This window comes from Cavia porcellus, unplaced genomic scaffold, assembly GCF_034190915.1.
Source record: "Cavia porcellus strain 051 isolate PalLab524CR breed Dunkin Hartley unplaced genomic scaffold, mCavPor4.1 scaffold_27, whole genome shotgun sequence".
Taxonomy (NCBI): Eukaryota; Metazoa; Chordata; class Mammalia; order Rodentia; family Caviidae; genus Cavia; species Cavia porcellus.
Window position 1 is genome coordinate 1,683,617 of NW_026947510.1, and position 25,501 is coordinate 1,709,117.

The 25,501-nt window shown below is 45.9% G+C and overlaps 2 protein-coding genes across 7 annotated transcripts in view; one reads left to right on the forward strand and one right to left on the reverse strand.

Annotated features, from left to right (window-relative positions):
- The window catches only part of LOC101787838 (uncharacterized), a 42,720-nt gene extending 21,243 nt beyond the window's left edge, over positions 1 to 21,477 (reverse strand). Inside the window, exons 1-2 of one of the 4 annotated variants that reach the window (XR_010043669.1) lie at positions 21,108 to 21,248; positions 15,935 to 19,508 (exon numbers count right to left, since the gene is read on the reverse strand). Coding sequence is in view for 1 of the 4 variants with exons in the window: in XM_063237693.1 (XP_063093763.1) it covers positions 21,108 to 21,477 (370 nt within the window). In the remaining 3 variants the exon portion in view is untranslated. The other 3 variants (XR_010043668.1, XR_010043670.1, XM_063237693.1) reach the window with 3 other exon arrangements.
- A 1-nt stretch (position 21,478) lies between these two features.
- Positions 21,479 to 25,501, forward strand: part of Prmt8 (protein arginine methyltransferase 8) — a 94,442-nt gene continuing 90,419 nt past the window's right edge. Inside the window, exon 1 of one of the 3 annotated variants that reach the window (XM_063237691.1) lies at positions 21,479 to 21,634. Coding sequence is in view for 2 of the 3 variants with exons in the window: in XM_063237692.1 (XP_063093762.1) it covers positions 21,560 to 21,634 (75 nt within the window). In the remaining variant the exon portion in view is untranslated. The remainder of the gene's footprint in view (positions 21,635 to 25,501) is intronic. The other 2 variants (XM_063237692.1, XM_063237689.1) reach the window with 2 other exon arrangements.

Here is a 25,501-nt window from a genome sequence, read left to right on the forward strand (position 1 = left end):
TAGACTTCAATCTAGAGGAGACCCTTAAAGCTATAATGTCCTGTTCCTTGGCTCTAGGCAGGACCAAATTAAAGCAGTTTCCTCAGATAAATACCCTCTTGGCTTTTTGATTTTTAAAATACCCCAAAGAAGCAGCTGTGACAAACTCTCTTGGGAAGGCTTCCTACATTTCTTGCTATTGGAAAGAAATGTTCAGTCATTTATTGAAGATCATGAGCGAGACTTAGGGAAAGAACCAGTATCAGGGTTCTCTCACTTCTAGAAGAGCACTCACATGCGTGTTTCCTCATGCTAGTTTGCCCAAGAATGAGGAAGCTTTTTGGTTCTTGAACCTGCTGAAGAATTTTTATATGTTGCATGTGAGTGTTGGATTCACTCTTCAGAATTTTTATTCAAGCTTCAGGCAGTAAACACTTGTTAAACATTCCCAGAGTGCAACCAGAGGAAGGGATGGTAAAAGAGCCAGAAGTGAGAAGTGTTGTGAGGTGGGCAAGGAGAGGAGCAGGCCATTGTTTATAGAGTTTCCTTGCAGAATGGACACCCAGGAGATTGGTCCAAAGATGCATCTCCCAAGGGCACATTCTCCCTTGGGACCAACCCTGGAAGGCATATTTCTTCATAGAAATATGCCTCTTGCAGCTAAAGAGGTCTTCTTACAAATCTGGCTTGAATACAATATTTAAAGACATGATTCCTACCACAAGATCCATGCATATTTGAGTCATAATATAGCCAAAATGTGCTGTTTCTGCACCCCCTCCCCAAGAAAACTGACTTGAAAGACAAAGTTGGTTAATACTGAGGCCCAAGTGCCTGAGTCCACAGAGCTCAAGACTTTTCAGTTCTGCCTTACTTTGCCTTACAGGGTACTGGGGACAGCTTCTCACCCTATGTGACAATTGCAGGGTTCACAATAATAGAACGGAAGAGTTGGATGACACCCATGGATCCAGCTCATCCATGTGCCTCCTACTGCAAAGGAAGAAATGAAACCCAGGGATATCTTGCCTCAGCTTCTTAGGGGTCTCTGTCTTGACCACATACCCTGAGGGTCTTCAGCAACATGTAGCAGAACTGAGACTGGACTTTGTCCTGATTCCAGTTCCATGTTTTTTTCTTTCTTTTTATAGCTCCATGTTTTCCCTGAATCCCACAGGCCAGGTCATAACAGAAGAATAGTAATATAATCATAACTATATACCAGTATAATATGACTTCATAGCATATGGGGTGATACCAAGATGATGGTGACACCAGACTGTAACTGTTGCTTGACCTTCCACCATTAGAGATTCATTCTTTTGTAACTTGGAGTTTAGATATTCTTCCAGAATTTCCTCATGTGGTACAGATCCATTACCAGGTGATAGCTAATAGACTGTAAGAGCTGCTTCGCCAGAACAGGTGATTCTCAACTGTTGTGATGCCAAGACAGGGCATCACTCCGGAAGACATTACAATGAGGATGTACCTGGGGTGCTTGCAAGAATGGGTTCTCACACTGTGGCAGACATTCAATAAATGTTACCACCTGCTGGACTAGGTACGTGAGACGGAATGTGACTGGGAAGTTCCTATCAAAGACTGAGCAAGCGTTCAGGAAGTCAGAGGAAAAGACAAGGCTGCTCACACTCCTGTGCCCTCAGAGGATGCTTGGCCCAAGGTTTGCTGCATAATAGGCATCAAGACTCTGTGAAACTAGGCGCCTGGCCACAGGTCTGCAGAGGAGGAGCTGGGCAGATCTGGGGTGCCCTCACTGGCCTCTCTGCGTGTCTGGAGGACTCTGGATTTCTGCGCCCAGACTGCTGGAGTTCCCTCAGGCTTCCAGGTGCAGTGAAGGCGAGAGGTGGGTTTGAGGCTTCCACATTAGCCTCCCCATTCCAGGCTTCATTTGGAGACCTGCTGAGCTCCCGATAGGTGGGCTGGCCCACACAACCAGCCTAGCCCAGCCTGTTTAGCAGCCGCGCCTGGCCATAGGTCTGCAGAGGAGGAGTTGGGCAGATCTGGGGTGCCCTCACTGGCCTCTCTGCGTGTCTGGAGGACTCTGGATTTCTGCGCCCAGACTGCTGGAGTTCCCTCAGGCTTCCAGGTGCAGTGAAGGAGAGAGGTGGGTTTAAGGCTTCCACATCAGCCTCCCCATTCCCGGCTTCATTTGGAGACCTGCTGAGCTCCCGATAGGCGGGCTGGCCCACACTACCAGCCTAGCCCAGCCTGTTTAGCTGCCGCGCCTGGCCACAGGTCTGCAGAGGAGGAGCTGGGCAGATCTGGGGTGCCCTCACTGGCCTCTCTGCGTGTCTGGAGGACTCTGGATTTCTGCGCCCAGACTGCTGGAGTTCCCTCAGGCTTCCAGGTGCAGTGAAGGAGAGAGGTGGGTTTAAGGCTTCCACATCAGCCTCCCCATTCCCGGCTTCATTTGGAGACCTGCTGAGCTCCCGATAGGTGGGCTGGCCCACACTACCAGCCTAGCCCAGCCTGTTTAGCTGCCGCGCCTGGCCACAGGTCTGCAGAGGAGGAGCTGGGCAGATCTGGGGTGCCCTCACTGGCCTCTCTGCGTGTCTGGAGGACTCTGGATTTCTGAGCCCAGACTGCTGGAGTTCCCTCAGGCTTCCAGGTGCAGTGAAGGCGAGAGGTGGGTTTGAGGCTTCCACATTAGCCTCCCCATTCCAGGCTTCATTTGGAGACCTGCTGAGCTCCCGATAGGTGGGCTGGCCCACACAACCAGCCTAGCCCAGCCTGTTTAGCAGCCGCGCTTGGCCATAGGTCTGCAGAGGAGGAGCTGGGCAGATCTGGGGTGCCCTCACTGGCCTCTCTGCGTGTCTGGAGGACTCTGGATTTCTGCGCCCAGACTGCTGGAGTTCCCTCAGGCTTCCAGGTGCAGTGAAGGAGAGAGGTGGGTTTAAGGCTTCCACATCAGCCTCCCCATTCCCGGCTTCATTTGGAGACCTGCTGAGCTCCCGATAGGCGGGCTGGCCCACACTACCAGCCTAGCCCAGCCTGTTTAGCTGCCGCGCCTGGCCACAGGTCTGCAGAGGAGGAGCTGGGCAGATCTGGGGTGCCCTCACTGGCCTCTCTGCGTGTCTGGAGGACTCTGGATTTCTGCGCCCAGACTGCTGGAGTTCCCTCAGGCTTCCAGGTGCAGTGAAGGAGAGAGGTGGGTTTAAGGCTTCCACATCAGCCTCCCCATTCCCGGCTTCATTTGGAGACCTGCTGAGCTCCCAATAGGTGGGCTGGCCCACACTACCAGCCTAGCCCAGCCTGTTTAGCTGCCGCGCCTGGCCACAGGTCTGCAGAGGAGGAGCTGGGCAGATCTGGGGTGCCCTCACTGGCCTCTCTGCGTGTCTGGAGGACTGTGGATATCTCTGCAACCAGGGAGGGTCCACAGGTTCCTGAAGCACTGCGGCCTGTGGTGAGTACCCTAACCCGGCTGCGATTGAAGAACTGTGGAGCTTCCAAGGGGCAGGTGGGCGCACAGTGTCCCTGAGGACCAGCTTGTCTGGAACTGCGGAGTTCTGAGCAGGCAGAGGAGGGCCACTGGTTCTGTAGGCCTAATGGCTTGGAGTAGCGCGGCGCCAGAGTCCCAGTAGCTCCAAACATAGAAGGGGATTTTCAACAGATCCTGAGGAAGCTTTCAAGTAACACTTGAAACGCAGAAATATAGGAAAATGACAAAACGAAAGACCAAATTACAACCTCAAACCTCCAGCCCATCTCAAGAAACCCTAGGAGCGATGTATATAGAAGAAAATATATCCCATCCACCTCATATATCGGACACAATAGCCACTGAAATTGACAAGCAACTCTAGGAAGCTTTAAAGAAATTCAAACTTGAAATAATCTCCCAGATAAAAGAAGAAATGATAAAAGAAATGAAAGAGATTCTAAATATATCTAAAGAAAACACAGATAAAAAATTGGAGGAACTAAACAAAAAGATAGAATCCCTAGACAAGCAATATAAGAAACAAACAGAATACATAATGCAGATGCACAGAGATATACAGGAAATAAAAAACTCCACTGAAAGTTGTAAAAACCGCCTTAATGAAAGTGAAGATAGAATTTCAGACCTTGAAGACAGGATTGCAGCTAGTGAACAGGAAAGGAAAGATCTTTTGAAAATAACAAGGAACCAGGAAACAACAATTCAACAACTGCAAGATGATGCAAAGAAGAATAACATAAGAATGATAGGGATTAATGAAAGAGAGGGAGACAACATGAAGGATGTCAGGAGGATATTTAGAGAAGTAATAGCTGAAAATTTCCCAAGCATGAGATCAGAAACTGACATCAGGATCAGTGAAGCATATAGAACTCCAAACAGTCATAACCAAAATAAAACTACACCCAGACATATAATAGTCACCATCCCAGAAATCCAACACAAGAATAGATTATTAAAAGCTGTCAGAGAGAAAAGACAAATCACTTATAAAGGAAAACCTATCAGAATCACAGCAGACTTCTCAGCACAAACGATAAAGTCAAGAAGAGCATGGAGTGAAGTATTCCAGATCCTAAAGCAAAATGATTTCCAACCAAGACTGATATATCCTGCAAAACTATCATTCAAAATAGATGGTGCAATACGATACTTCCATGACAAAGAACAGCTGAAGAACTTCATGAACACCAAACCAACCCTGCAAAAAATATTGAAAGACAGTTTAGATACACAAAGGAAAAAACCACTAAGCAAAGCAAATAATTAAACAGAACCGAAAGATAAAGATGCAACAGCAGAGAGATAACATTCCTACAATTAACCAGCATTTAACAGTAATAACCATTAATGTAAATGGTCTCAATGCACCAATCAAAAGAAACAGACTAGCAGAATGGATCAAGAAACAAAATCCAACCATATGCTGTTTACAGGAAACCCATCTAACCCAGAAAGATACTCACAGACTGAAAGTCAAAGGATGGAAAACAATTCTTCATGCAGCAGGAATCCAAAAAAAGGCAGGAGTAGCCATTCTGTTTGCAGACAACGTGAACTTTAAACCAACAATGACCATAAAGGACAAAGAAGGTCACTACATACTCGTAAGGGGAAAACTCCAAGAGGAAGAGATAACTATCTTAAATATATACGCACCAAACTCCAGAGCACCCAGTTATATAAAACAATTATTAACAGAAATGAAAACTCAAATTATCAGTAACACAATTGTAACAGGAGACCTTAATACACCACTGACACCAAGGGACAGATCAACCAGACAGAAAATGAGCAAAGAAATAACAGAACTGAATCACACCTGTGAACAAATGGGTTTGATAGACATATACAGAATGTTCCACCCAACAACATCAGAATACACATTCTTCTCAGCAGTACATGGATCATTTTCTAAAATAGACCATATATTAGCTCACAGAACATATTTAAGCAAATGCAAAAGAGTTGAAATCATCCCTTGCATATTATCGGATCATAGCGCTCTGAAATTAGAAATTAATGACAAAGGATACTGCAAAAATTCCGCAAACACATGGAAACTAAATAACACACTCTTGAGTGATCAATGGGTCACAGAAGAAATTAAAGAAGAAATTAAACAATACCTAAAAGAAAATGAAAATGCAGATACAACTTACCGGAATCTGTGGGATGCAATGAAAGCCGTTCTGAGAGGAAAATTTATTGCACTGAGTTCCCACATCAGGAAAACAGAACGAATACAAGTAAATAACTTGATGCTACACCTCAAACAGCTAGAAAAAGAAGAGCAAGTCAAGCCCAAAGCCAAAAGAAGAGAGGAAATTACAAGAATCAGAGCAGAAATCAATGCAATAGAGACTAAGAAAACAATCCAAAGAATCAACGAATCAAAGAGTTGGTTCTTTGAAAGAATAAATAAAATCGATAAGCCCCTAGCCAACCTTATTAAAAAAAGGAAAGAAAAAGCTCAAATTCATGCAATAAGAAATGAAAAAGGAGAAATCACTACAGACCCAACAGAAATACAGAGGATCATCAACACCTATTTCGAAAACCTCTACTCTCAAAAGTTTGATAACACAGAAGAAATAGACAGATTCTTAGAAGCATATGAAGTACCAAAGCTAGATCAAGAGGATATAAAACTGTTGAATAACCCAATCTCTGCTAATGAAATTGAGAATGTAATTGGGTCCTTGCCCACCAAGAAGAGCCCAGGCCCAGATGGATTCACTGCAGAATTCTACAAGAAATATAAAGAAGACCTAATGCCGACACTCCTCAAACTATTCAATGAAATTGAAAGGGAAGCAATCCTTCCTAAGTCATTCCTGGAAGCAAATATTACTCTAGTACCAAAACCTGAGAAAGACCCAACTATAAAAGAGAACTATAGACCGATCTCCCTAATGAACACAGATGCAAAAATCCTCAATAAAATATTGGCAAATAGGATCCAGCAAATCATCAAGAAGATTATACACCATGACCAGGTGGGATTCATCCCAGGAATGCAAGGATGGTTCAACATACGCAAATCAATAAATGTAATCCACCATATCAATAAAGCCAAAAATAAGAATCACATGATCATCTCTATAGATGCAGAAAAAGCCTTCGATAAGGTCCAACACTTATTCATGATAAGAACTTTACAGAAAATTGGAATAAATGGTCTTTACCTCAATATAATAAAGGCCATTTATGACAAACCAACAGCCAGCATCATACTAAATGGCCAAAAATTGAAAGCCTTTACTTTAAAATCGGGTACAAGACAAGGATGTCCTTTATCACCACTCCTATTTAATATAGTACTGGAAGTACTAGCCAGAGCAATTAGGCAAGAAAGAGAAATAAAAGGGGTAAAGATAGGAAAAGAAGAAGTTAAATTATCATTGTTTGCAGATGACATGATACTCTACATAGAAGACCCCCTAAACTCCATTGAAATACTCTTAGATACAATAAATAAATTCAGTAATGTGGCTGGATACAAAATCAATACTCAGAAATCAATAGCATTCCTATACACGAACAACAAAATTACAGAGAGGGAAATAAGAGAAACTGGACTATTCACATTAGCAAGCAAAAAAATGAAATATTTAGGAATTACTCTTACGAAAGAAGTGAAAGACTTATACAGTGAAAATTATAATACACTGAAAAAGGAAATTGAAGATGATCTCAGAAAATGGAAAGACATCCCTTGCTCATGGATAGGAAGAACAAACATTGTGAAAATGGCCATTCTCCCAAAACTGTTATACAGATTCAATGCAATCCCAATAGAAATACCATCAACATACCTTATAGATCTAGAGAAATCACTCCTAAATTTTATCTGGAACCAGAAGAGACCTAGAATCGCAAAGGCAATTCTAAGCAGCAAAGACAAAGCAGGAGGCATCACAATCCCTGACTTGAAGTTATACTACAAAGCAACAGTAGTAAAATCAACATGGTATTGGAATCAAAACAGAGCTGAAGATCAGTGGAATAGATTAGAAGATACAACCACAACTACGAACACACTCAACCACCTTATTTTTGATAAAGGAGCCAAGCAGGTTCACTGGAAGAACGACAGTCTCTTTAATAAATGGTGCTGGAAAAACTGGCTCTCCATTTGCCGAAAACTAAAGCTAGACCCATGTCTATCACCATGTACTAAATTAAAATGTAAATGGGTCAAAGATCTGAATATTAAAACAGAAACACTAAATCTATTGGAAGACAAAATAGGTAGAAACCTTGGAGACATAGGAGTAGGTAAAGAATTCATGAACAGGACTCAAACCGCACGGGAAATACTTCCCAGAATCAATAACTGGGACCACTTCTTATTAAAAAGTTTCTGCATGTCAAAAGAAATCTCCAGCATAGTGAAAAGAAAACCCACAAACTGGGAAAAGATTTTAGTGAACTCTCTCTCAGACAAGGGCCTCTTGTCTAAAACATATAAAGAATTAAAGAAACTCAGACCTCCGAAATTCAAAGATCCAATCCAAAAATGGGCATCTGAGATGAATATGCAATTCTCAGATGAAGAAATGCAAATGGCAAATAAATACATGAAAAAATGCTCATCATCATTGGTCATTAGAGAAATGCAAATTAAAACCACACTGAGATACCATCTCACTCCTGAAAGAATGGCCAGGATCAAGAAAACCGACAACAAATGCTGGAGAGGCTGTGGGGAAAAAGGAACTCTCCTGCACTGCTGGTGGGAGTGTAGACTGGTACAGCCTTTGTGGAGATCTGTCTGGAGATTTCTCAAAAAGTTGGGACTGGAAATCCCATTTATTCCAGCTATTCCACTTCTAGGCATATTCCCAGAAGAACTGAAAGCATCATACCACAGTGATATATGTGCACCTATGTTTATAGCAGCACAATTTGTAATCGCCAGATCTTGGAAACAACCCAAGTGCCCATCAACTGAGGAATGGATAAAAAAGTTGTGGTATTTCTATACAATGGAGTATTATTCAGCTATAAAGAAGGATCACATTGAGATATTTATCAATAAATGGGCACAGCTTGAGACCATACTCATAAGTGAAATAAATCAATCTCGCATGTGTGAATACCGAATAGTTTCCCTAATGTAAGTAATGATTCAAATATATAAAAATATATGGTAATCATGATTCCCCATTAGGTGGCCTTGAAGCCTTATAAAGTTTTCACTCATTAATTAGAAAGGCTTTATTCTGGGCTTCTTGATATGAAAATATTTGAAGCTAGAGTATATGAAGTTTTACCCAAATATTTCAAGGAAAAAGACACTATGGTAACTACTATTAAGTCAGGTTATAAGGTGGTGAAGTACTAGGTTATTGAAACAGTCATGCTGTGACCTCTATTGTTATATTGTTATGTCCTGTTTTATCTCAATCTCCCCCTTATTGTTTCAAAAAAATTATTTAGTCATTTCTTATGTTTGTCTTAATTAAAGAAAAAATTCAAAAAAATTAGGATATATAAATAGTAACTCTTTTCGATTTCCTATTAACTTGTTTTGAAGTCCTGTAGTACTCCCACGATCTTGTTTTGACTGATTAGACTCTGTTCCATTCTATATGATAGTATCAAGTTTGAAGACATAGGCAACTACTTTGAAGACAATAAGATTCACTAAGATACCCATTCTGGTTTGACTATTGTCTTCTTTGGAAGTCCTGTAATGTTTACAACGCCTAAGTTTTATTGGTCTTGTTCTCTACTGTTTTGTCCAACTTTATAATATCTAATAAGATAGACAATTCTTTTTAAGGAAACAAGGGACAACGTTGATAACCATTGTTGATAAACTTGTACTCTGTTCTACACCATGTGCTACGTCTATCCTTGGTATTGACTGACAGCTTTGTTTTGCCATATTTGACTGTATTCTCCCCCCCCCCAAAGAAAGTAATAAGCACTAAGGAGTAATAAAATCCAAGATGTGTAAATTTTGTTGTAAAAAAGAGAGGGGAAAAAAAAAAAAAGAAAAGGAGCTCTAACGGATATAACAGCAAGTGTGTTTGGGGGTGTTAAATAGCTGACTTTATCAATGTTTTTGGAACATTGAACACAGCTGTTTGCAGTCTCCCTGTTTGAATGTCCACCTTGTGTTCTTTGATACTGTGATTTGAGGAACTATTTTCAAGAAAATAGTGTGTAATCTACTAGCAGGTAATTTCTTACTGTTATGGTTTTTTGTTTTGTTTTGTTTTGTAGTTCTGTATTGCGTGTACCCTTACGCCGCTTTGGTTTGTTTTGTGTTTTTCTCTTTTTCCTCTTTAAAAAAAAAAAAAAAAAAAGACTCTGTGAAACTAGTCCCTCGCTTGCCCCAAAGTCTTCTATAAACAAGTTGATCAGTACTGATACTTTTGTCTCTGAGTAAAGAAGGTGTCTTGGTTACTTTTTATTCATCGCTGAGACAAAATACCTGACAGGTATTTCTTACAATGTTGGCAGTTTCAGTGCATACTTAGTTGGCTTTGAGCAGCAGGGTGGTATGGTAGACAACAATTCATGGCAAACAGTAAGGGGCAAACTGGCAAGAGAGAGACATACCTTCTTCACCACACCCGTTACATTGCATCCTGGCTCCATCCCTAGGTGGGTGTAGCACTCATACCACCAATCCACGTGCACAAATCAATCACAAATGCTAGATACGGTCAAGTCTGTAGTTCATAAGGCTTGGGGGCCACTGACGTAAACCATGATGGAAGGGGAGTTTGTATTATTATCTCACGAGTGGAGGACAGAGGAAGAGACCAAGACGAAGTGGATATGACGTGTCCTTTCTATGCTAGTCTGACACTGGAGTTTGTGACCTTACAGAGGAATGAAAGGGTTGAGGCTAGACACTGGATCAGATTGTTTCTCCAAATGCCCTGATGGTGCTCTGAAGACAAGTTGGGGGCTCATCAGATCCGTCCATGATTCTGCACAGCTCTAGCATCTCACTGTCAAAATGGGCAAGGGCAAAGAAATCTCAAAGACATTGGACATTGACTATTAAGATTCAGATCTAAAATGTCCCTCCAAAGACCTGCATCCATCAAAGGTGACTGGATCACGGCATGCTGTATTCATCCTGGATGGGTGTGCTCCTGTTCCTGGCTCCTCCCTTCTCTTTCTGCATCCTGGCTGCCATCAGGTAAGCAGCTTTCTTTTGCCACTTTCTTCCACCTTGATGATTCTGCCTTGAAGAAGGCTGACCGAAGACTAAAACCGTGAGCCAAAAGAACTCTCTCCTCCTTCAAGTTGCAGGTGTCGGGTATTTTGTCTGGACAGAAAGCGACTAAGACATGAACTAAGAGGATCCAAAGATGACGGAGAAGATGACTCCATGTAAGTAAGATAGGATGTGGTCCTGCAAGGCCTCCTAGAAACATTAGGAAGCCTTACAGAGGGAGTGGTGGTAAATATTCTGTTGCTAAAGGGGACAAGAAGAGGAACTTTGAGCAAGTATTATTTAGTGTGATGCAGACTGTCGTGGTTCAGTGATACCTGAATTCCCCTTAGATTATTAGATCCCAAATGCAACAAATGGCCTGGTATTTCACTGGTCTAATTTCTTTCTCTCTTATCCACCCCAATGGAGATTACAGTTCTATCAGATTGGAAATATGCCAACTTCATCTGGAAAATGGTAGTGGCAGGAATGGTTTCAGGACTTGGCAGCCCAATTAGGAGAATGGAGAGTGAAACCCAGTTTTCATCTTAGGTGACTTGAGACAAAATGAGACAGAAAGAAGGGAGCAAATGTACTCTGAGGGTTCTGGTTGGAATCCATGAAGTGAACCTTCCAGGACCTGATTATCAGATCGGATGAAAAGACACAAGCTAGGTGAAATGAAGTGGAGCATGCTTGTAATCTCAGTTTCTCAGGAAGCTGAGGCAGGCAGGTCGGCCTAGGCAAATTAGTGAGATCTTGTCTCAAAATAAAATAAAAAGGACCAGGGATATAGCTTAGTGGTAGAGCACTTGTCTAGCATGTTTGAGGCCCTGAGTTCCCCCTCCAGCACTGCGAGAAAACAAAAACAAAAACACTTCAGATATTTAGTTTAAATCAGTCTCAGTGTGCAATAGGCGATCCTGTTACATGAGATGATGATAGATTGGTTAGGAGGAAGAGAAGGAAGGAAAGAAGGAAGGAAGGAAGGAAGGAAGGAAGGAAGGAAGAGTGAGATACAAAACCAGATCTCCCTTGCACGTTGGAAAAGAGTGCATGTTTGCAGTTACTGGATATCATTACTCTCCTTTCCCTTTGGTATCCTCTAGACAAAGTGCTGGGTCTTCACTTTCTTCCTGCGATTAACCCCATATTTACTTAAGATGCCTTAACTAAGCTTGATGTAGTTGGATGGTAGATTTGGGCACTGTATAAGCTGAAAATTTCCTGAAGTTAAAAACAAAACAAAAAAAGTCATACCTTCCATACCTGCAAATATATTATGCAACCTAAAGTGACACCATTGAGTGAAGCTATCGCTGAGCAGATGTGACATACATTGCTGCAATGAGAATATAGGTTGATAGGTGCCATTTAGGTGGAGGTGCCCTGTCAAAAGCCATTGCTGAGTTGACAGATACTGGGGCCTCCAGGGTTGGGGTGTACTTTTTGCACTTGTCTTTGTGCCCAAGAGTAGTGGATGCAGTTTTGCTGAATTAATTCACTCACACCCGGAAGTGTGCTAGAAGTCACTGTACCATTTCGGGGGAGGTCCACAACGAGCCTGGTTCTAGGTAGAAACTTTATAACAGCCCTAAACAGCAGGTTTTCATCAGGCCCTCAGCTTTTTGTGGATGGGAATTTGAGGGCTCAAAGAAGTTAAATAATGTTCCAGGTCATGGTTTCGTAAATGTCAGAGTCCAGATTTAAACCAGGCCTGTGGGCTCCAAGGTCTAGGTCTTTCCTTTATGGTGTCTGGGAGACATGAATAAGCCAGGATCAGTCCTCTCCTCTGTATATGACTGGCTCTAATCCTTTGTCACCATGTTGTTCAGTCTCCATGTACCATTTCCTGTTCTATAAAGTGGACACAAGAATGCCATTGACACCTGAAATCTGAGTGGGCTATGCCCTCAGAGGTCACCTGGTGCACGCCTTCCAGTGGTGGGCACTGGGCCTGCAGACCACATTTTGAGGCTGTGAGGCTCCATCTCATTCTTGAGGGCCTGGGAAGAAGAAATGTGGTGGCAGAGGGGTCAGACCTCTGGATTTGCTGGTGTTTCTCCATCCTAGGAGAGGGAAGACCTAGCTGCTGGCAGCCACTGCTGCGTTAGAATTAAAGGGATTCAGGAAAAGCTGAGAGGCAAGACCCACTCTTGTTTTGCTAATCACCTAATCATTCTGTAGTTTTGCCTGTGGAATAACTTGAATTATCCCTAACCTCACTTTTTGGTTGAGAGCTTGCAAAGATGGTAATTGATTTTTGTTTCTCTGCAGGTGAATTTGCCACAGGGTGGGCTGCTTCCAAGAAGGACAGTACACTGGTTGGCTTCTCAGGAGCCTGCTGGTGGCTTTGCAACATCATCTGAAACCCTCCTTGTGTATCTCAGGCAGCACATTAATTTGAATATTCTGAAGTCACGAATCATAAAATAGGTAGAAATTCTCTTTATATGTGCCCATATACATGTAATGAATCAAAAAGAAGTAATTTTTGGATGGTCTGCTGATTTTCCTTATTCATGCATTGACAGGGGTCACTGGGAGCTGATGAGCTGATGGGGTTATGAGCTGACTTACTGTGCAGGAGCCTGGATGTGGAGGAATTTGCTGGCTCCCTTAGGGAGCTCTGCCCCGGACCAGGGATGAGCAGATCAAGTGGTGATTGTTTTTAATGGTTTCTGGTTCTGTCTTCGGGCCTGCTAGAGTCAAAGATTCTCTAAACAAAACAAAACAAAACTTAAAAAAAATATTCTTGGTCACATCTTTTGACCTCTGAGGCCAAACAGTGGCCCAGTCCTAGGTGACCACTGTGGTCAGCATGATTCTTTAGTGCTCCTTTGTAACCTCCGACCCCATGGAACTTTCCCTTCCATCACTTAGGGACACAAGATGGAGAGGGTTTTCAGCTTTCCAGCTTGGTTTTGGTCTCCACATGTGAGTTTCACTGTGAGATGCTTTGGAGCAAACTTTGTTGCTATTTGAATATGGTCAGAATAATAATTCACACCATGCATAAAATTACAAAACAGGAAGGGGATGTAGAGTTCCCCTCAGGCAAATTCCGTTTTTTTTTTTTTTTGTTTGTTTGTTCTTTTTCGTTTTTATCGGTACCAGGGATCGAACTCACGACTGCCTGCTTACAAGGCAGGTGATTATGCCGCGGAGCTAAATCCCCAGCCCCGCAAGTTCCTTTTTTAAATTTTATTTTAAAGGGGGTAAAATTAAAAACAACAAAACAGAACAAAATAGGACATAAGAAAGCAATGTAAGAGATATAAATTTCAAAGCTAGACGATCTGGGATCTTCACTATCTATCATATTGTCTCTTGTTTTCTTCCAAATAGTTGTCCATGTCTTCGCATACAGAGAATTCATACAGAACAACATAGTATAAAACTGATCTGAACAGAATGAGGAAGGTGTTTTAGGTCTTCAAAATCAGACAATAGGGAAATCACTAATGGCTGTCGTAGTCTCTTGTTCTCTTCAAAATAGCTGTCCATACCCCCATGTATAAACACAACAGGCGGGGGGGAGGGGTTGCTTGGTTTCCTGGCACTCCAAGCAACACCCCTCACCCCTCTGTGAGCAACTGTGAGCATGGCAGGCTATAGCAGCCCAGGACAGGAGCAAATTCCTTTTTAAGGAGGAGGTTATGGGTCCAGAGATGTCAGGTAACTTTTCAGAACCCATATATCTCTGCAGTGACCGAGCTGACATTAGCATGTGGGGATGCCTAACTCCTATCTTGGTGTGATGCTTTCTCCATCCTGTCTCACATCTGTGCAGAGATGTGGAAAGGAAACTGCTCTGTCCTAGAACACTACCCCAGTACTGTGCCGGACACTTTCACATCTGCAAGTCTTGTCCTCCCAGTGACTACTAGTGAGCCACTTGCACATAGATGGAGAGATTAGCTTACTCTTTCCCCCAGGTGCTGCCAAATGTCTCCTCATCTCCTTCCTCATTTGGCCTCCTTCAAACTCTGAAACACTCTGTTGTCATAGACAGGGTCCAAGGAGGTCCCTCAAAGCAGAGATGGGGAACCTGGACTCACCCCACCCTCAGGGCAGGCTACAGGCTCTCTGACTTCTGTTCACAGAATTTTCAAGAGAGATTCATCAGCAAGAGTCATACGGGGGATTTTCAAGCAGAATTTAAAGTACACAAACAAAAAGAGTGTGGGCTCTGAAGAGAGAAGCACAGTATGGTCTGAAGCTGGGAATATTTATAGGTTTCGATGGTGGAAATCTGTGGAATTTGTGTGACAGTTTGAGCTTGGTATACAGGAGAAAAGTGATGGTCTGCACACAGGTAGAATAAAGACATCTCATTTTATCAATGAAAAGATAGCCCATTTTACAGGAGAAAGGCAGGGACCGAGTCTACTTTTTTTAAAGACAGGTGATCTAAGATGTTTCACCTGAAAATATGCTTCAGAACTTTGGAACTTGTGTTTCTGCCCTTTACTTTATCAGTTAAGCTAATCTATGGTCTTAAAAATACCTTTCAGGGGTTTTGGGGGTGATGGACCTGAAGAAAAAAAGCATAAACAAGTTCAGGGCATTCAAATGTGGCTAACTGTGGGTAACTTCGATTGTCTCCTGAAGTTTGCAGTCTTCTTAAAACTCCAATTTCAAAATTATAATTGTCTTTGTCTCCTTTCTACGTATTTTTATTTCTTCTCACACTGATAGATTAAAATAGCAGGTTTTATATGGTAAGTTTTCCTTAAGTTGAGGGATAACAGGTAGATCACATTTACAGGCAACTCTGAACACAGAAAGCATTGCTCTAAAAGAGAGGGTAAAGAAGCTATTCTGGGAAGCAAAGTGTGTGGTTTCTAGTTCGGGGGATTCCTGTTAGGCGCTGTGTCTTAATTCACAGCATAGTCCAAACAGGACTGTGTCTTGTGCTTCATTAATCTTCCTCTTCAACAGCCTAATCCAGTAGGTGTTTTTGCACCTGATGTGGGGGTAGGTAAAGGAAAGAAAGTTTGGTCTGTGCCTTCTAGGTGTTCAGGCTACAGTTTTAGGTCTCAGCTTGGTAAGGAATTGGTGATGTGTCAAAATCATACTATTTATAGGAAATTGTCATGGAAATAAAAGCTTCTATTTACAAAGTATATGTAAAAACATTTATTGTAATATTACTTAGAATAATAGAGTCCAACTTGAAAGTGCATCAATAGGAGGGTGGCTTTAAAAAGTGAGGTGCATCCACTCAATGGGTTACACAATTTTATAAAAATAACAACTTGGGCCTACACATAATAACTTGGAAGGAGGCTCAAAATGCATCGTTTAATGATGAAAGCAAGTTTAATTTAAAAATTAGTATATTTATATGTAATAATTACATTCATTTGGGGAACTGGTGCATATATATTTTTGCATCTTAATCATTTTTATTTCCTCTTCTCTCCCTTCTATGTATGACTCCATTTCTATACAACATGTGCTAACCACACCCACACCCACACCCACAAATTATTTCATATATATGTACACACAAAAGCAAATTTTTATATTAAAAAATCTGAAAAAATATAAATTTTTAAAAATTCTCTGGGAAGAGAGGAAAAAGTACAAGGTGGTTAAATGGTCCAGACCAGAAATGGACCAAATCACAGTTGCCTCTGCTCACTGTGTATTTTCAGGAGTTACCCCCAAAACACTAAGTCAGCTCTGCACTAGGGGTGAGCTGTGCCAGAATATGGTGCACCGGGGCATCAGTGCTGCAAAACCTCTCACCTATGAATGTTTCACAGGCACACAGGAACCTTGGTATCTGGCTAAAGAAGGCATCCCAGCCATACTTGAATGGAGACTACCATGCTGCTGGTATAGGACCTACAGTCTCCAGGGCTCCTTGGGTGTGTCAATAGATCTTTCTTACAGGGCTTAACTGACTATAAGCTATTAATTACAGCTGTATTTAGGCAAAAGAACCAATCCATAAGACCCTGAGGGTTTCTATTAGAGTATTTATTGTATTAGAACTATATTTTTTAAAGAAAGTGTCTTTGAGGGCTGATGTATATTTTTTGTCTTTTAGTCTGGAATGCCTAACACAGGATTAATTTTCATCATAGCCACATAAGGGATCATAAAAATATATGCATTGGGTTACTGCACTGGACTTACTGAATGGGGGGGATTCAAGAGAAGTTATCTAAGCCATGAGCCTTTGTGAGCACTCTTAAAAGGAAGAAATTGGTATGCCATACGCACTAAGCAGAAAAACATTTTGTTGTGACAACATTTTATAATGTTAGTACCTTAATGGTTCTGTTTCTGCACACCTTTCTCTAAAAATGTCTGGGTTCCTTCAAAGGCCAGTGGAAAACATATATCTGGTTGTCTTTTGAGTCTTTCTCATCTGAGAGAGAATTTGACTCTTTAGACTCATAACACACGAAGGATAAAACTGTGTACAGAATTTATGAAATGTTTTTTAGATATTATTAAATAGTGTCATGTGCAGCTCAAACCCTCAATGAATTAATCAAATATCATCTGAGCAAGGAAGAAATGATTTTCCAGTTTTAATGGCAAAAACAAAAGAATGAAACTCAAATTGCTTTGCAGTCACTTTGGGCAGTCTGTTGAGTTGTCCTTTGGACTGTAGCTTAAGTAATACTCGTCCTTGGGTTAGGGAGAAATAGGTTTGCAGAGGCTTTTGTGCAAAATTGCCCAGGTGTGTAGATGCTCAGCCAGGTAACTGATTGCTGCAGCCTTGGTTGGGTTTCTGTCTGGCCTGGAAGACACTTGACACTGCTGGGTTAGCTGTCACAGCTGGTGATGGATAATGGATGTGGCCTGATTCTTAGGAGACATGGAGTCACTGCAGCGTGCCATGGTACATGTGAGCCCTGGCCATGTGTGAAGGGGTGGGGAGGAGGCCACGTGAAATGTCTTATATATCTCCCCATGTTGCAGCAATCACATCTGAACAAGCTGGAGCCCTAGTTCTTTCAGGAAACATGGTTCCCAACCTAGAGAAGTTATATCCTACTTTCAGGTCTCTAAATTTGGATAGGAACCAAAGGAGGGCTGGTTGGAGCCTGGAGTTGAGCACTATAGTCTTCATTTCTTGCAGTCCAGCAGAAGGCAGGTGGAAACTTACAAGTGTTGTTCTACCCTCTTAGGGTTACAGCTCCTCTACATCTTAGCTAAGTATTCTAACTGAACCTTGTGAGCAACTGGAAACTCACTTCTGTGGCATCTCAAAAAGCTGGATAACTTTTCCAATTCAGCTTTTTGCAATGGTCTCATTCCAACCTTTGCCTGACAACTCACCCTTATTCCATTCTATGGTTTCCTTGAGCTGCCTCTGTTAGATGCAGACCTCACTATTGTGTGAGAGTTCTTGGGAACTTAGAGTGCTCTGCCTGTAGTTTAGGGAAATTCTGCAATTCTTTTAGTCTTTTGTGCAGCCAAAGCTGAGAACCAGTTCTATCTTGCCCCCTGAAGCTAGGTAACTTTTTGAGGGTCCTGTTATGCAATCAGACATCCTAGATTTCAGTCTTGATTCAACTCTACCCTGTGGGCAGTTCTCTAGGCTCCTGTTCTTTTCCATTGTATGGGAACAGAAATAGTACCATAAACAGTTGCTAAAAGGACTAGATGGAAACACATGTAAGTCTAAAAGAATCTATGATATGCAAATGTGCTCCATGAAGTTTAATTCATACGCCTAGGCTATAGTCTAGCAAATGTTAACATACCATCAACAGGCATTATTCAAAGACTGTTACATGTATGTTTAATTTATTTTATCTTATTGGAGAGCTGGTTTAAGAAAAATAGTATAAACAAGTTGTGATTTAAAAACTAGTTTATCTGGTAGAATCTATTATCCCAAGTTAGCCATTTAAGTCACACCCTGGTGAACACTGTACTTCTGTCACTCTATAGGTCTTCAAAAACTCTGCAGAAATTCATACCCCTTTGAAAGTATCTGAGTGAATAAAACACAAACTCATCAGTGGTCAGGCCAGTGTCTTTTGTTGCCTCTTGTGAAGCCTAAGTTAGGCATATAAGAGATGCCCAGTCAGTTCTATGTAAAATGATTAACCCGGTTAAACCAGGTGCAAGAATGTGTTAACTGCATTGGTGCAATGGAACAAGACTGAATGCACCAGAATGGTGGAGGTGTTGGGAAAACAGTACTACAAAGTGCTTACTGTGTGCCAGGCGCTTTTCACGAATCACACATTTTCATAACCCTAAGAGGTGGGTGTTCAAGCGATCTCCAGCTGTATGACAAACTTGGTCTCTTAAAGTAACAGTTATTTTGCTTGTGAATTTGTAGGTAGGAGGCTGCAGAGCAGGGGGTAGTACCTCCCCACCCCAAGAAGGCTCAACAAGAGGGGCTGAATTGTCCACTTTTAATATGGTTCCCTGGTGTTCTCCTCTAGCCACTGTGGCACCAGTGGCCAGGGCTCTTTCAGACCCAGGCTGGTTCTGGGTTAGATGGGTTGGAATAGAAAGAAAACTCTTGCTATCAAAATACAGCTTTCCATCTCTGTCTCTCCACTCCCCATTCCAAAGGGAGCCGTATCTGTGCTTGGGGAGAAGCCAAGCAAAGCAAAAGATTTCAACAGAGAAGGGAGGAAACACACCCACTGGGGTTCTCATAGCAACATAATCACGCACAGGCAGCAGCCTATTTCGGTGGGAGCCTGTTTCAGCTCCCTCCTCCCTCCTCCCTGGTTAGTCACAGAATGGAAGGCACAAGCAGAAGGAGTGTGGGGTGGGGAAGAGTGTTGGGCTGAGGACTGGGAGGCTGGGAAGCTGGTCTCAGATGCTCTGCCTGCTTGCTGAAGGACCACAGACAGATGTCCTCCTCTCTGATCTCAGGATCTTTCTCTGTAAACCAAGAAGATTGGGCCAGTGAGCTGTGGGGATCCTTTCTGTTCTGATATTCTTTGATGGTACAAGTATGGAGAATCTTTTGGTAGGGGACCAGGTGTCTCTCATCTCCAAGCAGATGCTCAGAGAAAAGAGGTTCAAGTCAGATTCATTCCTTTCTTTCCTTCCACATTCTGCATGACATGGGAGGGGAGGAGAACATCCAGGTTCTGCTGGGGTCTTTGGTCACTCACCCCCAACTCTAATCTACATCAGTAGTCAGAGAAAAGAAGAGGAGATTAAGGTCATCCTCTCATTTGAATTCACTTTTCCCAAGACAAAGACACACAGGCACACACACACTCCACTCAAGTCTTTGGCTACATTTCCTTCATTTTCCTTATCCTGTCTTCTCCTTTCCCCACCTCTTGCCTCTACTCATCACCAGGTCTCATCTCTGACTGAGGACAGGTGAGGAGGCCTCTTTAGCGAGGAGCCCGGTCCTGCCCTTTTCTTCAAAGGATTTTGAGGTTAGCTGAGGATGCCCAGGCTTACACTTCTTGACTGTTGAAGGTAAGGACAGAAGTAAATAGGGCATTGAGAGCAGCTCTCTCAGCGTGAGGACAGCGGCGTGAAGAGAGACAGGGGACTCAAGACACCTCTTTTGAGGTCCCTGACCTTGACGGTGGTCTGTCCTAAGGAGTCAGCCTGTGTGTCCTGAGGCAGCCAGAGGAAGAGTAGCTGTCCCCTCCCCCACTGTTCTAGCTTCCATCGCCTGACAGATGGCCAGTAAGAGAAAAAGAAGCTCTCAAAGTGAAGACAGGGATGCATTGTATAAAAATTCACACCCCCTGCTGCCGCCCAAACTCCCTTAAAAAAGGATCAAGAGAATCCTAATGGGTACGTGACATCCTCCCTCTCTCCCATAAAAGGGACTTCAAAATCTGGTGGTGGAGGAGGGGCGGGGAGGGGGCAGAGATCCGTGTGGGCAGGGGGCCGCTAGGGAGGACGGGGTCGGTGGGGGAGAAGACAGCAGGCGCTTCCGTTGGACTTTTCTCCACCTTCTTTGCCAAGCTACAGCTGGCTGTCACCTTCACCCCACCCTGTCCGCCAGCAGGGAGCCTCGGAACTCCAATGCTTGGGACAGGGACAGTGGAGAAAGGGCTAGGTAACGACTCCACGGTTCACCCCAGAGTTGAAGGAGTTAAGGACCCTCCCCCACCCAGACACCCACCCCTTCGCCCCCCAAACCATCATTCACCGGGAAAAGATCCAGGAATCGGTGGAGGAGCTGGAGAGGTGGAGGTCCAGTGGGGTGCGGGTGAGGCACCTGGCCCTGTCCTGCCTGGAGCTCGCCCTCAGTGGGCGGGAGGACGCGCGCGGACGGGGTTGTGAGCCCACGCGAGCCCTGCTCAGCGCTTGCTCTCCTGGCGCGAGCCCCGCGCGGCCCTGCAGCGTCCGCACCGCCCGCCGTGGCCCCCGCGCAAGTTGTGCTGCGCGCCAGGGAGCAGAGGCCGCCTGCGAGCCTTGAGCCGGGCCGGGGGCGCCGGGGCGCCCGGGCCGCGGTGTGCACCCAGCGGCGCCCCCCCGCGGGGCTCCCTCCCCGCCCCCACTCACCCGGCTCAGCCCCCGGGAGGGAAGCGCGGGGCGCGCGCGGTTCCCCCGCCGACCGGCAGAAGTTGAGCGGAGTTGGCGCCGCCTGACCGGCCGGACTTCGCGAGCCGCCGCCGCCGCCGCCGCGGGAGCCCTCGGGGCCGCCTCCTCCTGCGCGCCCGCAGCGCGGGTGGAGAGGGGCGGGAGGGGTCGGGCTCCGAGAACTTGCAAGTGTGCGAAGGAACGCGGAGCCGGGAGAAGGAGGAAAAGAAAACAAAGTGCAGACTGCAGGAAGGACTCCTTCGAGGCTGGTCGTGCGGCCGGCGCTCGGCGGAGGGGCTGGGTTTCCTTTCCTTTCTTTCCTCCCCTCGTTCTTTTTTCCCCCCTCGCCCATTCCCTGGCTCTCTCTTTTAAAGCGACACCAGCTCCCTCGCTTTCTCTACTAGCTCTGTATCGCCGAACCCTGGCTGGCGCTTATGGGCATGAAACACTCCTCCCGCTGCCTGCTCCTCCGGAGGAAGATGGCGGAGAACGCCGCCGAGAGCGCCGAGGTAAGCGGGCGCCGGGGCGCACGGCCCCCGCCCTGCCCCGGCCCCGGCCCCCGGCCGCCGATCGCCTCCCCCGGCTCGCGCCGCCGCCGCCCTGCGCCGAGTGCCAAACTTTCCGGCTCCATCCCGCTGGCTGCCGCTGGCCGGGTGTGTGTGTGCGTGTGCGCGCGTGTGTGTGTGCGCGCGCGTGTGTGTGTGCGCGCGTGTGTACGTGTTAGGGGGGGACGGTGCAGGTCTCAGGTCCCCTCCCTCTTGAAAATGCAAGAATCGCTCTTGCCCCGTTGCTCTCTCCTGCCACCCGCTGCCCCTGCCCTTTCCTCTGTGTCCTACGCTGCGTCCCGGACCTTGGTCGGGATCCGGGTCTGGTCGGTGCCGGGCCGGGTCTGCCCCCCTCATACAGTCTCACGACCCTCTCTAGCCGCTGCTCAGTTCCATCCTTGGAGCTCGAGGCGATCTGCCCTCAGCTTCCAGCGACACCGAGCGGGTGGTAGCACTTAGGCATTCTTCCCTAGGGACCATCTCCCCACCCCCCCAGGCCAGATCCGGGCAGGATAAGGTGCGCAGTCCTTGGGCAAGGGGGGCGTGGGGCCGCGGGGCCTGGGAAGCTTCAGCACCGGGGACAGTGGCCGCGCTGCCGCAGCAAGCCTCATGGGGGGGGGGAGGGGGCAGCGGAACGCGTCCAGCCGGGGCAGCGGGAGCTCGTCCTGCTCCGCAGACGCACGCGGCGTCCGGCACGGCCGCTGGGATCTGCCCTTCCGCTCCTCTCGGTCGGCCCGAACCGCAGAGTCCCTCTGGGCGTTCCGTCCCGAGACTCTAGGCTGTGTCCCTTCTCCTGTCTCGCTCCCCTCTGTCCTTGCGGCCACCGAGCTGTTCCGTGGGCTCTGGGAACCTGTGGTCACGGAGGTCATCGGCGTGGACAGCCCCTTACCTTCCCAGAGGAATGCTGCGCCGAGTGGGGGCGGAGTGGGGTATGTGTGATCGTCCCTTACTCGGCGGCAGGAAAAAGACACAGGGAGCAAACTCCTGGTCGCTATTAATAGCCAGGCGTCTGTGGGGCTGCCGTACTTTTACATACGGTTAACCATATGCAGCGTGGGGCAGAGTGGGGGTGTGGCGCGGGGATTGTCCCTACGTCTTGCCGGAATGCGAAAAGGTCTCTGCCGGAGACCCTTCCCGATCTTCCCTTCCCGAGTTCACAGCTCTGCAGCTAACCTCAACCCCACAGCGTAGGCAGCAGAGCTTTAACAATCCCCGTTCCCTCGGGGACTAAAAGCAGCACGCATTTGGCAGCACGCCCTGAGGCTGAGAGCTCTGGGCACGCGGGAGCTCCTCCGGGCTCCTCGAGTTAGGGCAAAGCCGGCGTTTGTGAGTCTCCGGCCGCATCCCTGTCCCCACCCCCACGTAGAGCAAGACGCTGGGAACGGTGTGCACCGCGAGGCTCCCAGTCTCGCAGACACAGCCAGCCTTTCCCCTCCCCCTCCGCCCTCTGCTCGCCCACCAACAGAAGAGGTTTCTAAAAATAGCAGAGACTCAAGGCCTAGCTTCTCTGAAGTGTTGGGCCAGCCAGGCGTCACCGTCCCTGCAGCCAGGTGGCTGGCGCGCTGGAAACCGGAAGGCGCTCGCTCCCTACTGCCTCCTCATCCCACCTCACTCCTAGCTCTGTTGCTTTAAAAAAAAAAAAAAAAAAAAAAGTTTTTGTGGGTCCCAGACTCTGCAAGGCGGCCTTGGAGAACGGTGTGGTGCAGACCCCCGCCTGCTCACACTGTGTGTACTGGTGGCGGCTGAGCTCCCACCTCAGCGAGGGTGAAAGGAGTCCGAAGCAGGCAGTGCTGTGCGCGCCAGACTATTTTTACTTGCTTCCCCCGCCGCTCCGTGCTCCCCCTTCTCAGCAGTCGCACATGCCAGCTCTGCTCAAGGCATCAATGAAACAGCAGTAGAGGCGGCCCGAGCTCTGATGGGGGGAGGGGGAGACACCACAAGGTGCACAGGGCACAAAGCTGCACGGGTAGCAGCATTCCAGCTGGGCTGCTTGGAAACAAGTGGGTAGGGGAGAATGAGGGGCAGGCAGAGGTTCAGCTTTCAGCAACTTCCTGGGAGGAACCCAGGTGGAACCCAGTCTTGGTCAAACGTGCCCAATACAGACATCCAGACAGCATGACTCTTACTTGCACCAGAAACTGGCTGTCTTTGGAACAATCCAAGGGGTAAGCAGGGCTTCCCAAAGTGGGCTATTGTGGAGTGTTCCAGTGTCTGTGGTGCTAAAAGGCGATTCAACCTCTGCCGTCAAGCATTCACTCTGTACCAGGAATGAGTAGGATCCTACCTTTCTGATCCCTGTTCTCAAGAACTCATTGTCCAGTGGACAGTTGTACTGGGTAATCCACAGCACCCCTTTCTACTGTTTGCTGGTGTTGTTTGCAAGCTCTTTCTTTCATTTCATTCTCAGCAATAGTCCTTCAAGCTAAGCAAAGGTTAATATACAATTCTTGTCCCCCGAGGCTGATGTCAAGTCCCCCTGTGGCTAAGCCAGCCTTGGTGCACAGGTTGCTCCCACTTCTGATTGGTTGCTCTTGGCCCTGCTCTTGCCATTTCAGTAAGATACTGGTATGAATGAGAGTGGAGGAAGAGTCTGAGGAGAGGAAGACTTTGGAAAGGAGGGATGCAGTGATGGGGAGGCAAAGATGACAGAGTTCATTCCCAAGAGAAGCACGGGGAAAGATGTCCCTGGCTTTGGACAGGCGGAAGAGTGAAGAATGAAGTTACATGTGGCGACTGTAGTCCGTGCGTGCAGTGAAACGTGGAGTTGGCGTGGGACCCCCAGGGGCAGAGTTGGAGGGAGGGATGGTCCTGTGCGGCCCACAGAACATCTTTGGCTATTTTGTCCTCGGTTTTATACCTTGTTATCCTGAGCTGATTCTGCTTATGGCAGCACCGTATGAGGTCCCTATGGGAGCTTAGGAGACACCAACACAGCCTTGCATGGGGCAAACATGCAGCGGTGTTAGTTTTGCCCTCCGGATCCCTCCAGATACTACTTATCGTCTGCTAAGAATGTCCTCACCTCTGGCAGCCTGTGCTTTCTGCTTTCCTCTCACTAGATCTGATCAGAAGCCTGCTCCTATGGCCTTCTGAAATGCCTGCAGACCCTCCAGTCCTGACCCTTTGCAGCCACTTCTGCCTGTACTAAAGCACTGGCCCTTGAACTGCTGGCCCTGTGCAGTCCAGCCTTGCCATCCTTCCTTGGTTGGCTTTTGGAAGCATAGATCTGCTTGTGACCAGACACTTTTTAAAAACTTTGGATGTTGCTCTGTTCCCTACACGCTCTGGGAGAAAACCCAACTAATTGTCTTCGAGCAACAGACAAGGTCTTCAATAGCTAACACACGAGACTCTGAAAAGATCACTGACTGCAGACCTGAGTATGTTGTATGGTCCTTCTCCAACCTGCACTGTTGTTTTCCTCCTCTTCTAACTGGAAAAAAAAAAAAAAAAAAAAAAAAAAAAAAAAACTTTCTTTAATAGCAAGACCTAACTCCAGTGTCACTTCCTCTGGGCAGCCTTCCTGCCTCTAACTTTTCCACTTGCAATGCCTTTTGTGTTTATTCTTCCTGTTTAGATAATGAACTTTTCCTGTACAGATGATGAACTTTTCCTGTATACGTGTTAGCGATGTCTGACACACAGTTAATAACAGATGCGGACTGAATTGATTCATGTGATCATGAACAAGCTTTCCTGGCTTTCTCAAAATTGGCATTTCTATCTCCTGCACCTCTGTGGTACTTAAGTTATTGTGGACCTGTAAAAATCACAATGGATAAAGGTTCTGGGAATGAAAGTGTTGCAGCAACTCAGTGCATGAATGCATTT